The 12,262-nt window shown below is 43.4% G+C and overlaps 1 protein-coding gene across 1 annotated transcript in view; it reads right to left on the bottom strand.

The window, feature by feature from the left end:
* ARNT (aryl hydrocarbon receptor nuclear translocator) overlaps window positions 1-12,262 on the bottom strand; it is a 382,463-nt gene that overhangs the window by 22,850 nt on the left and 347,351 nt on the right. The window contains exon 17 of the mRNA XM_053705500.1: window positions 5,667-5,769. Within this exon, the coding sequence (XP_053561475.1) occupies window positions 5,667-5,769 (103 nt within the window). The remainder of the gene's footprint in view (window positions 1-5,666; window positions 5,770-12,262) is intronic.

Below are 12,262 nucleotides of genomic sequence, written 5' to 3'. Positions count from 1 at the left end.
ACTAATTAACACACCTTATAATAATGCAGAGAGAGGAGTCTGAAGAAGAGGAGTCAGAGGAGGAAGGTGGCTTTGAGGAGGTGGAAGGTCAAACACAGCAGGCGTCCCAGGGGGCTTGTTGTCACCTTTCGGGGACCCTTGGTGTTGTACGTGGCTGGGTGGAGGAAAAGACCTTCAATGACATCAGTGAGGACAAGGAACGGGACATGGCTAGCTTGGTATCCAACCTTGTGCAAATGGACTCTCTGCGGTTGTTTGCGGTGCGTTAAACGGGGAGTTTGGTCTGTCACTGTGAAACTGGTGTAACCCTGACACTACCTGATTGAGACAACATCATACCTGATGTTTTAAAGCACGTTATTCCAAACATTTTAGGAATGTTAGGTGATTTATGCCCTATATGGATTAAAACCAGACTCTGCATCAACTATGTAATTTTCCGTGGGAGTTTTGCCATGGATCCCCCTCCGGCATGCCACAGTCCAGGTGTTAGTCCCCTTGAAACAAGTTTTCCATCACTATTGTGGCCAGAAAGAGTCCCTGTGGGTTTTAAAATTCGCCTGCCTATTGAAGTCAATGGCGGTTCGCCCGTTCGCGATCTTTTGTGTAAGTTCGCCTTCGCGATTTGCGAACGCAAAATTTTATGTTCGCGACATCACTAGTAATGGGCTTAAACACAGGCCTAATCCTAACCAAAGCCTGACAAAAAGAGTGCACATTTGGCGCATCCGCCAAACGCTTATGAAATGAAATAGACAACGCAGAAATCTGACCTTTCAGAGTACTAGCTGACAAACCCTTCTCCAGACCCTCCTGGAGAAAAGACAAAATCCTAGGAATCCTGACTCTACTCCAAGAGTAACCTCTAGTTTCACACCAATACAATTATTTACGCCATATCTTATAGTAAATCTTTCTCGTCACAGACTTACAAGCCTGAATCATGGTCTCAATGACCCACGCTTAGATAAAATCAATCTACAAGCAGTCAGCTTCAGAGAAACGAGATTTGGATGAAGAAAAGGACCCTGAAGTAGAAGGTCCTTCCTCAGAGGGACTCTCCACGGAGGGAGAGACAACATTTCCACTAGATCTGCATACAGATCCTGTGAGCCCCAGCCGGCGCTATGAGAACCACCAACAGCCTCTCCTGCTTGATCCAAGCAATGACTCTCTGCAGGAGAGCGAACTAAGGAAATATGTATGCTAGATTGAAATTTCAAGGAACCGCCAGAGCATCAAGAAAGCCTGTGGATCCCTTGACCTCGAGCCGTACCTCAGAAGACTGGCATTCTGCCGAGAAGCCATGGGATCCAGTTCTGGCTGCCCCAATTGAGGATTAAACTGGAAAATACTACTGGATGGAGTTCACACTCCCCGGATGAAAAGTCTGTCGGCTCTGAAAATCTGCTTCCCAATTATCCACTCCTGGGATGTGTATCGCAGAAAGACAACAGTTATGAGACTCCACCCACAGGATTATCCGGGTCACCTCTGACATGGCCAAGGACGTCCGAGTTCACCCCTGGTGGTTGATGTATGCCACCGAAGTTGTCCGAATGGAACCTGATAAACTGGGCTAAGGCTGAGGCCAGGCCAGAAGATCATTGAAAATCGCTCTCAGTTCAAGAATGTTTAGAGGGAGAATTAACTCCTCCCGAGTCCAAAGATCCTGAGTCTTCAATAACCCCCAAATTGCTCCCCAACCTAAAAGGCTGGCATCCATGGTCATGATCACCTAGGAAGGTCTGCGAAAGCAAGTTCCCTGGGAGAGGTGTTTCTGAGACAACCACCACAGAAGAGAGTCCCTTGTTGCCTGATCCATTTGCGGAGACAGATCTGCATAGCCCTCGTTCCATTGCCTTAACATGCATAACTGCAGAGGTCTGAGATGGAACCGAGCAAACAGAATGATGTCCATGGAAGCTACCATCAGACCAATTACCTCCATACATAGAGAAACTGATGGCCAAGGAGAGGACTGAAGGACAAGACAAGAGTCGAAGATCTTTGTTTTTTTGACCCATGTCGGAAATATCTTTATTAGTAGATAGTCTATTATGGTCCGTAAAAACACTACTCTTGTGGCTGTAATCAGAGAACTCTTTCCCAGATTTACCTTCCAACTGTGGGAGTGAAGAAAAGACAACAAAATCCCAGTATGAGAGTTTGCTTCTTTAAAAGATGGTGCCTGAATCAGAATGTCGTCCAGATAAAGCGCAACCTCAATGCCCCGAGACCGGATAACTGCCAAAAGAGCCCCCAGGACCTATGAGAAAATTCTGGGAGCTGTGGCAAGGCCAAAAGGAAGAGCCACAAACTGGAAATGATTGTCTAAATAAGCAAACCTGTGATGATCCTGGTGAATAGGAACATGAAGGTACGCATCCTTTGAGTCTATGGTTGTCATAAACTGACCCTCTTGAACCAAAGGAAGAATGGAATGTATAGTCTCCATCTTGAAGGACGGTATACTGAGGAACTTGTTTAAAAACTTTAGGTCTAAAAAAGGTCTGAAAGTCCCCTCTTTCTTGGGAACCACAAACAGATTTGAATAAAATCCCACACCTTGTTCCTGTGAAGGAACTGGAACTATAGCTCCCAGGGCAAAAAGATCCTTGATACAAATTAAGAACACCTCTCTCTTTATCTGGTCTACAGATAATCTTGAGAAACCTGCCTCTGGGAGGAAAAGTCTTGAATTCTATCTTTTACCCCTGAGATACAATTTCCACGGCCTACAGGTCTGGGACATCTCATATCCAAGCCTGAGCAAATTGAGAAAGCCTGCCCCCTACTAGATCCATTCCTCGATCGGGGGCCGACCCTTCATGCTGACTTGGAGTCAGCTGTAGGCCTCTTAGACTGTTTCCCCTTGTTCCAAGACTGACCAGACTTCCAGGTAGACTTGGATAGTTCCTGCTTGGAAGAGGAAGCAGAGGGTTTATCTCTAAAGTTACGAAAGGAACGAAAATTACTCTGACGTCCTTTCTGCTTATTCTTTCTATCTTGAGGAAGAAAAGATCACTTTCCTCCTGTGATATCTGAAATAATTTCAACCAAACAAGGTCTTGCTATTGTAGGGAATAGCTAATAACTTAGAAGAAACATCCACAGACCAGGATTTTAACCAAAAAGGGCCCTGCGAGCTAGAACCGCAAAACCAGACATTTTTGCTCCCAGTTAAATGACTTGTAAGGAGGCATCCGTAATAAAGGAATTGGCTAACTTAAGAGCCTTAATCCTGTCCTGGATCTCCTCAAGAGGAGCATTTGTCTGAATAGAATCAGACAATGCATCAAACCAGTAAGCTGCAGTGCTAGTAACAGTAGCAATACACACTGCAGGCTGCCATTGAAGACCTTGGTGAACATACATTTTCTTTAATAATGCTTCCAATTTCTTATCCATTGGATCAATAAAAGAACAACTATCCTCTATGGCAATAGTGGTCCTTTTAGCCAAAGTGGAAATAGCTCCTTCCACCTTAGGAACCGTTTGCCACGACTCCTTAATAGAGTCAGCTTCAGCTATAGGAAACATTTTCTTAAAAATAGGAGATGGAGAAAAAGGAAATACTTCCACCGCAGAGGGAACATCAAAATACTTGTTCAGCTTACTAGACATCTTAGGGTTAACAACAATAGAAGTATCGGAGTCATCCAAGGTAGCCAAAACCTTTTTAAGTAACAAGCGGAGGTGTTCCAGCTTAAATCTGAAGGACACAACTTCAACATCAATAGAAGGAATTATACTGTCTGAAACCGAAATTTCACAATCAGATGCACCCGAAGAATCTTCATCCTCAGACTTCTGAGAGGAAATACTTTGATTAGCCACCTCAGGATCAGAAACCTTACTTACGGTTTCTTTAAATTTCCTTTTGCGTTTTCCCTGCAGCATGGGAAAAGCAGACAGCGCCTCAGATACCGCAGAAGATACCTGGGCAGCAATAACTTGCAAAGTAACTCCAGAAAGAGCATGAGAGGAAACGCAGGGCACTGAATGTGCAGATTAATAGGATTGGGATGCTTGAGGAGAAAGCTGCAGCACTTCTGAAACAGGAGGCTCCTGAACAGCATCCGCCTTAGCTAATGATGGCACAAGGCAAAAAGTCTATTTCTATAAGCTAAAGTTCTTTCAATACATGAAGAACAAAAAGGTACTGGGGGTTCCACCTGGGTATCAAAACATAAGCTACAGGTAACATCCTGCACAGCCTCCTGATCCATAATACAAAAAAAAGAAGCAAATAAAAATGTAAACTTTCTTTTTACTTTTTTTTTTTTATCTTTTAAAAAAGGATATAATACAGAACCAAAGAACTTTCTTAAATAAATGTTTTTTCTTTAAATTTACCAAATCAAGAAAACATACCCCAGGCAACACTCTACACCTCAGCAGAATTACTGAGGTGCCCTACTTGTCCTGCAACCTGCAGCAAACTGAGGGGAAAAAAACGATCCCGTTTACAATTCGTATTTCCAGAATAGCCAAAAACAGCAAGAAGCCTTCTAAATAGCAGAGCAATCTGAAATATGCGCACCTCACAAAAACTCTGACATCACAGAATCAGAACCTCCCAAAAAGGGGCGGTCCTACAGCTGACTAAAAAAAAAAAATGGCTTTTTTAACAACTTTCTTGAAAAACAGGTTGAAAAACAGGTTTAAAAACAGGCTTAAAAACAAACAATAAAACACCCCAAAAAAGTACATTATCCGTTACTAAAAATGGATTCTCACTGAGCCATCAATAAAATAAATAACTCCTCACACTAACAGTGCCTGCAAAAACTGCCATAAAAATCTGCACCCTGACAGGAATAATAAACGTCCCCCTGCAGCGTTTCAGCTGAATAAGTGCCACATTTTTCCCTGCAACATAGAAAAATAAAACTGGCACTTACCTTAATATTTATTTGTCCGGCAGGAGGACAGCTCACCTGGTTTGAGAGGATGCCATCCCTCACATGGACCTGTGGAAATACAGAAAGACTGAGTAAACTTACTCAGGCTATCTAAATAGGGCAGCAAAATGTTTTGAGAAAACACAGTGAGGATTGTACCCCACAAGTTCCCAATTTCTTAAAAGCCACCACTGCACTACTGAAGAGACTGACAAGGCTAGACCCTTAATTAAGATCAGAGCAAACCTACTCTGCTTTAAAATAAAAAAATCTTGATTGTAGATCAGACACCAAAACTTCAACTCCTCCTTGCACCGCAGGCAAAGAGAATGACTGGAGGTTATGGGCGACATATATAGCAGCTTTGCTGTAGTGCTCTTTCCCTCCTCCTGCTTGTCAGGAGTGATATTCCCACTAGTAATTGATGATTCCGTGGACTCACCATATCTTACGAAAGAAATAAAGGTATTTTTTGACGCAACATGCATATTTCAGATACCATTGTGCTCAAACTGACCCAATTAAAAAAGACTGAAATATAGATCTCAGAAATTAAAAATGCATTGTATATTTTTTTTCCTATGGAGGTATTATGACTATTTATAGAAAAACCCTGGTAGAGTTAATTATCGTTAACAATTTTACACATAATATAATCCAATTAAATAAAATAAGCTGTTATGATTTACTGATATGTGCTGAATAAATATGAGTGAACTAGATTATTAAAAAATAAATAAAAAAAATTAGACTCCTTACCTGAAACTGTCCACTGGGCGTGGGGCAGGTGTAAAAGTATTGGCTTGTGGGAAGATTTGTGGGTTGCCCGTGATATTGCTGGAATTAAGTGCTTTGTTTTGATCTGTAAGAAGAAAAATACTGCAAGAGTTAGAAACCATGAATAACAAATAGCCAAAGACCATTTAAGCGGACAAATAAAATGTAATTGTTCATCCGAGGTCACCTCTAGCCACTTTTTAGTTCAAAGACTGGTATGTTTTAATCGTCCATAATCCCAAAAAAATATATCAGGAGGTAATGATTTTAAATACAAAACATATACAGCAAAGTTGCCACTTGTATATTTCACTAGGTCAGTATCAAAGTAGGAGTAAGAGAAAACAGTTTATGCTTAGCTAATAAATTAATTTCATTCATGGTGGTGGGAGTCCACAATCTTTTACTCCATAGAATTACTCTTTTCTGTCACTAGGAGGTGTCAAAATTTCCCTAACCACAAGAGCTCTATAAAACCCCTCCCATCTCACTGGTAACTCAGTCTGACGTACAGCCAAGTAAAAGTTATGGAAAAGAGATAAGAGCAAAAAAATTGAAGTAGGAAAAAAAGATATGCATAAAAATGAATCAACACCGGAAAAAGGGAGGAGCCTTATGGACTCTCACCAATATGAAAGAAATTAATTTGTCAGGTAAGCACAAATTGTGTTTTCTTTCATACAGGTGGTGAGAATCCACAATACATTACTCCTGGGGACTAATACCCAAGCTGTCCACGAGTAATGAAACATAAAGCCGGGATAAAAAGAACATCTTTTTTCACAGTGAAAATAAAACCACAACCCATATAGAACCCAATGAAAAAATTATCCAGAGAGAACTATCTGAAGGACTTCCTACCAAAGGCTTTCCCAGAAGAAACCATCAGAATTATACAAAAGTATGCAAAAAAACAAACAAACAAGAAGCTACCTTGCAAAATTGGTCAACAGAAGCCTCATTGTCCTAAGCAAAAAGCCGTCTAGGACAGTGATGGCGAATCCTTGGCACTCCAGATGTTTCAGAACTACATTTCCCATGATGCAATCTAGTCAAACATCATGGGAAATGCAGTTCTGAAACATCTGGAGCGCGAAGGTTCGCAATCACTTGTCTAGGAGAAAAAACAAGAACTATACACCAAAAAAATGCCTTCCAAACTTTAAGATGTATCTTCCTAGTCACAGGCTTCTGGGCCCAAATCAAAGTCTCAACAGCAGAATCTTAGATGCTTCTCTCCATACAATTAAACCTAGAAAATAAAGATCCTGATAGAAAAACGGGCCTTAAGACAGAGGAAGACATCAGAGGAAGACACTAAGAAGAGAAACTAGATATCTGGATATCTGAATCAGATCTACATACCAGACCCTGCAAGACCAAACTGAAGCAATCAGCAAACTAGCCTTATCTTGGAAATCACTCTGGGAAGAAGAACCAGAGAAGGGAAAAAAACAAACAAAAACATAAATTATGCTTACCAGATAATTTCCTTTCTTTTTGTATGAAGAGTCCACGGCTTAATTCCTTACTTGTGGGAAATACTGAACCTGGCCACCAGGAGGAGGCAAAGACACCCCAGCCAAAGGCTTAAATACCTCCCCCACTTCCCTCAACCCCCAGCCATTCTGCCGAGGGAACAAGGAACAGTAGGAGAAACATCAGGGTATAAATGTTACCAGAAGAAAAAAAAAAAAAATAATTAAGGCCCGCCTAACGGAGACTAAAGGGCGGGGGGCCATGGACTCTCCTCATACTGAAGGAAAGTTAATTATCGCGTGAGCATAAGTTATGTTTTCCTTCTTAATATGAGGAGAGTCCACAGCTTCATTCCTTACTTGTGGGAAACATATACCCAAGCTCTAGAGGACACTGAATGAAAAGGGAGGGTAAAAAGAGGCAGACCCTATTCTGAGGGCATCACAGCCTGCAAAATCTTTCTCCCAAAAGATGCTTCATCCGAAGCAAAAACGTCAAATTTTGAAAAGGTATGTAAGGAGGATCAGGTGGCTGCCCTACAAATCTGATCCATACAGGCCTCATTCTTGAAGGCCCAAGAGGAAGCCACTGCTCTAGTTGAATGAGCCCTAATCCTCTGAGGAGGCTTATGTCCCACTGTCTCATAAGCTACAAGGAATTGGAAGTCTTTCTGCCCTTTACGCTTCCCAGAATAGACAACAAACAAAGAAAAGTCTGTCTAAACTCCTTCGTAGCCTGGAGATAGAACTTCAAGGCTGAACCACATCCAAGTTATGAAGTAACCGCTTCTTCGAAGGAGGAGGATTAGGACACAAAGAAGGAACCACGATCTTCTGATTGATGTTACGATCTGAAACAACCTTAGGAAGAAAACCCAACCCAGTACGAACAACAGCCTTATCAGCATGGAAAACGAGGCAATAGCCAGTAGAAAAAGAACCTTCCCAGACAGTAATTTAATGTCAACTACATGCATAGGAGCCTTCTGCAAAACCTTAAGGACCAGATTTAAACTCCAAGGAGGAGCGCTAGATCTAAACACAGGCCTGATTCTAGTCAGAGCCTGAACAAAGGGATGGACATCTGGAAGCTCAGCGAGCCTCTTGTGCAGTAAAACAGATAGGGCTGAAATTTGTCCCTTAAGGGAGCTAGCAGAAAGGCCCTTCTCCAGACTATCCTGGAGAAAAGAACGAATTCTGGAAACCCTGACCTTATGCCAATGGAATCCACGCTCTTCAGACCAGAATAAGTAGGTCTTCCACACCTTATGATAGATGCGGCGAGTAACCGGCTTACAAGCTTGAATGAGAGTATCAATACTCTGAGAAACCTTTGCTAGGACTAAGCATTCAATCTCCACGCAGTCAGCCTCAAAGAATATAGATTTTGATAAACAAAAGGACCTTGTTCCAGCAGATCCCTGCAACAAGGTAACCTGCATGGAGATGAGGACATCCCCACCAGATCCGCAAACCACATCCTCCGCGACCATGATGGAGCAATTAGAATCACTGATGTTTGCTCCTGTTTGATGCTGGCCACTACATGAGGGAGAAGTAATAACGGCGGAAAATGTAGATCAGACTGAACCTCCAAGGCACTGCTAATGCATCTATTAGCTCCACCTGAGGATCCCTGAACCGCAACGCATATCTGGGTAGCTTGGAATTGAGCCGGGACGCCATGAGACCTATCTCCGGCGTTCCCCATCTGTTGCAAATCTCTGCAAAAACCTTGGGTTGGAGAAACCATTCCCTCGGATGAAAGGATTGTCTGCTGAGAAAATCTGCTTCCCAGTTGTCCACACCCGGAATGTGCATCACTGACAGCAAGCAGTTGTGGGCCTCTGCCCACTCCAGAATTCGAGATATTCCCTTATTGCTAGGGTGCTTCTTGTTCCCCCCTGATGGTTGATGTAAGCCACCGAAGTTACGTCTGATTGGAATCTGATAAATTCGGACGAACCCAGAAGAAGCCAAGCCTTCAGAGCATTGAAGATCGCTCAAAGCCTTCCTGGCACCCCAAACAGCTCCCCATCCCGAGAGACTTGCGTCCGTAGTCACAATCTCCCAGGATGGTCTCAAGGAGGATGTCCCTTGGTACAGGTGATCTGGACAGAGCCACCAGGAGAGCAATTCTCTCGACCGGTTGTCCAGAGAAATCTGTTGAGACAGATCCGAATGATCGCCGTTCCACTGTCTCAGCATGCACAGCTGAAGAGGTCTGAGATGGAATCTGACAAAAGGAATGATGTCCATGCAGGAAACCATGAGACCAATTACCTCCATACACCGAACCACAGAGGGCCTTAAGGATGTCTGGAGGGCAAGACAATTGGAAGTTAGTTTGTAACGTCTCTGGTCTGTAACGTCTAATGGATATGGAGTCTATTATCGTACACAGGAATTCCACCCTGGTACTGGGAGTAAGAGAACTCTTTTCCAAGTTTATCTTCCATCCATGAGATCAAAGAGAGAGAAGGGCTTTCGATTGGTCCTCTGCCAGACGACAGTATGGTGCTTGAACCAGAATCTTGTAGAAGTAAGGCACCACTGCTACCTTCGTAAAGACTCTTGGGGCAGTAGCTAGACCAAATGGAAGTGCAATAAACTGGAAGTGCTGGTCCAGGAAAGCAAATCTTACGAATTTGATGCGTTCCTTGTGTATAAGAACGTGAAGGTATGCATCCTTCAGGTCTATCATGGTCATGAACTGTCCTTCCTGAATTAAGGGAAGAATGGATCTTATTGTCTCCATTTTGAATGAGGGAACAAATAGGAATTTGTTTAAAAACTTTGGGTCCAGAATCGGGCAAAAAGTACCCTCCTCCTTTGGGACCACAAAGAGGTTTGCATAGTAGCCCAGACCTCTCTCTGCTGGCGGTACTGGCACAATGACCCCCAGCGAGGAGAGATCCCTCACGCACCCTAGAAAGGCCTCTCTCTTTTCTGGCCTTGAAGACCGGTTTGATAAGAGGAATTAGCCCCTGGGATGATGACACTTGAAAACTATTCTGTATCCCTGAGCGATGACCTCCAGGACCCACGGGTCTTGCATGTCCCCAAACCAAGCTTCTGAAAAGAGTGACAGTCTGCCCCCTACCAGATCCAGAGCCGGATCGGGGGCCGCCCCTTCATGACAACTTTGACTCGGCGGGCTTCTTGTTCTGCTTGGATTTATTCCAGGACTGAGTCAGCTTCCAAGTTCCCTTGGACTGCTCAGGCTTTGCAGAGGGTTGCTTACGTTGGGATTTATCCGGACGAAAGGAACGAAAATTAGGACCTTGTCCCTTAGGCTTGTTCTTCTTATCCTGCGGTAAAAAGGCACCCTCTCCTCCAGTAACCATGGAGATGATTAAGTCCAGCCCTGGACCAAAAGAGAATCTTACCCTTAAATGGGAGGGAAAGAAGTCTAGATTTTGAAGTCATGTCCGCAGACCAAGACTTCAGCCAGAGTGCCCTACGGGCTAGGACGGAAAAACCTGAAGCCTTGGCATTCAGGCAAATAATCTGCATATTTGCATCACAAATAACATAATTAGCTACCCTTAAGGCCTTAATTCTTTCCTGGATCTCGTCGAGGGGACCCGCGACCTTGATCAACTCAGATAAGGAGTTGCACCAGTAGGTAGCTGCTCCAGCAACCGCAGCGACAGCCGCTGCCGGTTGAAACAAATATCCTGTATGCTGAAAAATCTTTCTTAATAGAGTTTCCAGCTTCTTATCCATGGGCTACTTAAACGACGAACTATCCTCAAGCGGGATAGTAGTGCATTTAGCTAGAATGGAGATAGCGCCATCCCCCTTAGGGACTGAACCCCACAACTCTAATTGAGAGTCCGGATCCTGGAATAATTTCTTAAAATAAGACGAAGGAGAAAAAGAAGAGCCAAGTCTTTCCCATTCGTTCTTAATAATGTTCGCCATCTTAACGGGAACCGGGAGAGTCTGTGGTACAACCCTGTCCTTGAAGACCTTATGTAATTTAGGAATACAAGGTTCCTCAGGTAATTTACGTTCTGGAACCTCCAAAGTAGCCAAAACTTCCTTTAGCAGAAAGCGTAAGTGTTCAATCCTAAATCTAAAGTCTGGTTCCTCCACAGCTGGAGGCTTAGAAGCAGCAGATTCCAACCCAGAAATAGCATACTCTGAAGTATCAGAGGTGTCTTCATCAGCGGATAATCTAGTATCAGATAAATCCAATAGTAGATGGCCCCTGGGAAGGATAGCAATATTTGACCTTTCGCTTGCGCTTAGCAGGGCAAGGCAAAGCACTGTAGGTTGCAGACACTGCCATTTGTAACTGCTCAGTAAAGTCTGGCGGTAAAAGGGCACCTCCAGATGGAGGAATCGGAGTGCTACGGGAAGCTGCATGTGTATCAGGAGATGACTGTAGGGTGCAAACCTCACAGGACGGAGACTCCTCAGAGGTGGATGGCTCAGTAGTACTAAACATATTAGCTTTCTTTGATATAATTACTTTATCAAGGCATGTGGTACATAATTGATCAGGCGGGTATTCCGTGGACTCCTCACTATATAGACAGGCATTGGATTTCGGTAAAGAGGGTGTAGCCTCTAATGTATCAAAGTCCTCCAAAGCTTGCGCTTATAAATGGGATAACAGAAAAAGAAAAAGGTACCTTTATACCCCAATGGCTAGGGCACTCACCACCTAATATGACCCAGGCCCAACAGAGAAACCGCCTAATCTCTGTAAACTGCACGGTCCGGAAAAGAGAAGATCAGTATGACCACAACCGGTCACATGGTGCACCACTCAGGACCGCCCCTTTCCAGCTAAAAGCATGCCAAGTCTAACAAGCTGAGCAGCTAAAACAAAAATGAAAGTAAAACCTATACGTTCCAACATCTGCCTGACCCTCATCTTACACATATCGCAGCATAAACAGAATATTTACATTATGTGATTAATCCCCCCTGTTCAATAATCCTCTTCTGAAGATATTACCCTTGATTCTATACAGATAAAAGAAGCCACACTGTGACCCTGTCTTCTTGCGTTATCAGAAGTTAATAAAATGAAACGATCTTACCGGAATCTATGCCGTAGAACAGAAACACAGCCTCTCAAGTTTG

This window comes from Bombina bombina, chromosome 1, assembly GCF_027579735.1.
Source record: "Bombina bombina isolate aBomBom1 chromosome 1, aBomBom1.pri, whole genome shotgun sequence".
NCBI classification, from domain to species: Eukaryota; Metazoa; Chordata; class Amphibia; order Anura; family Bombinatoridae; genus Bombina; species Bombina bombina.
This window is presented reverse-complemented; position numbering and strand designations above follow the sequence as displayed.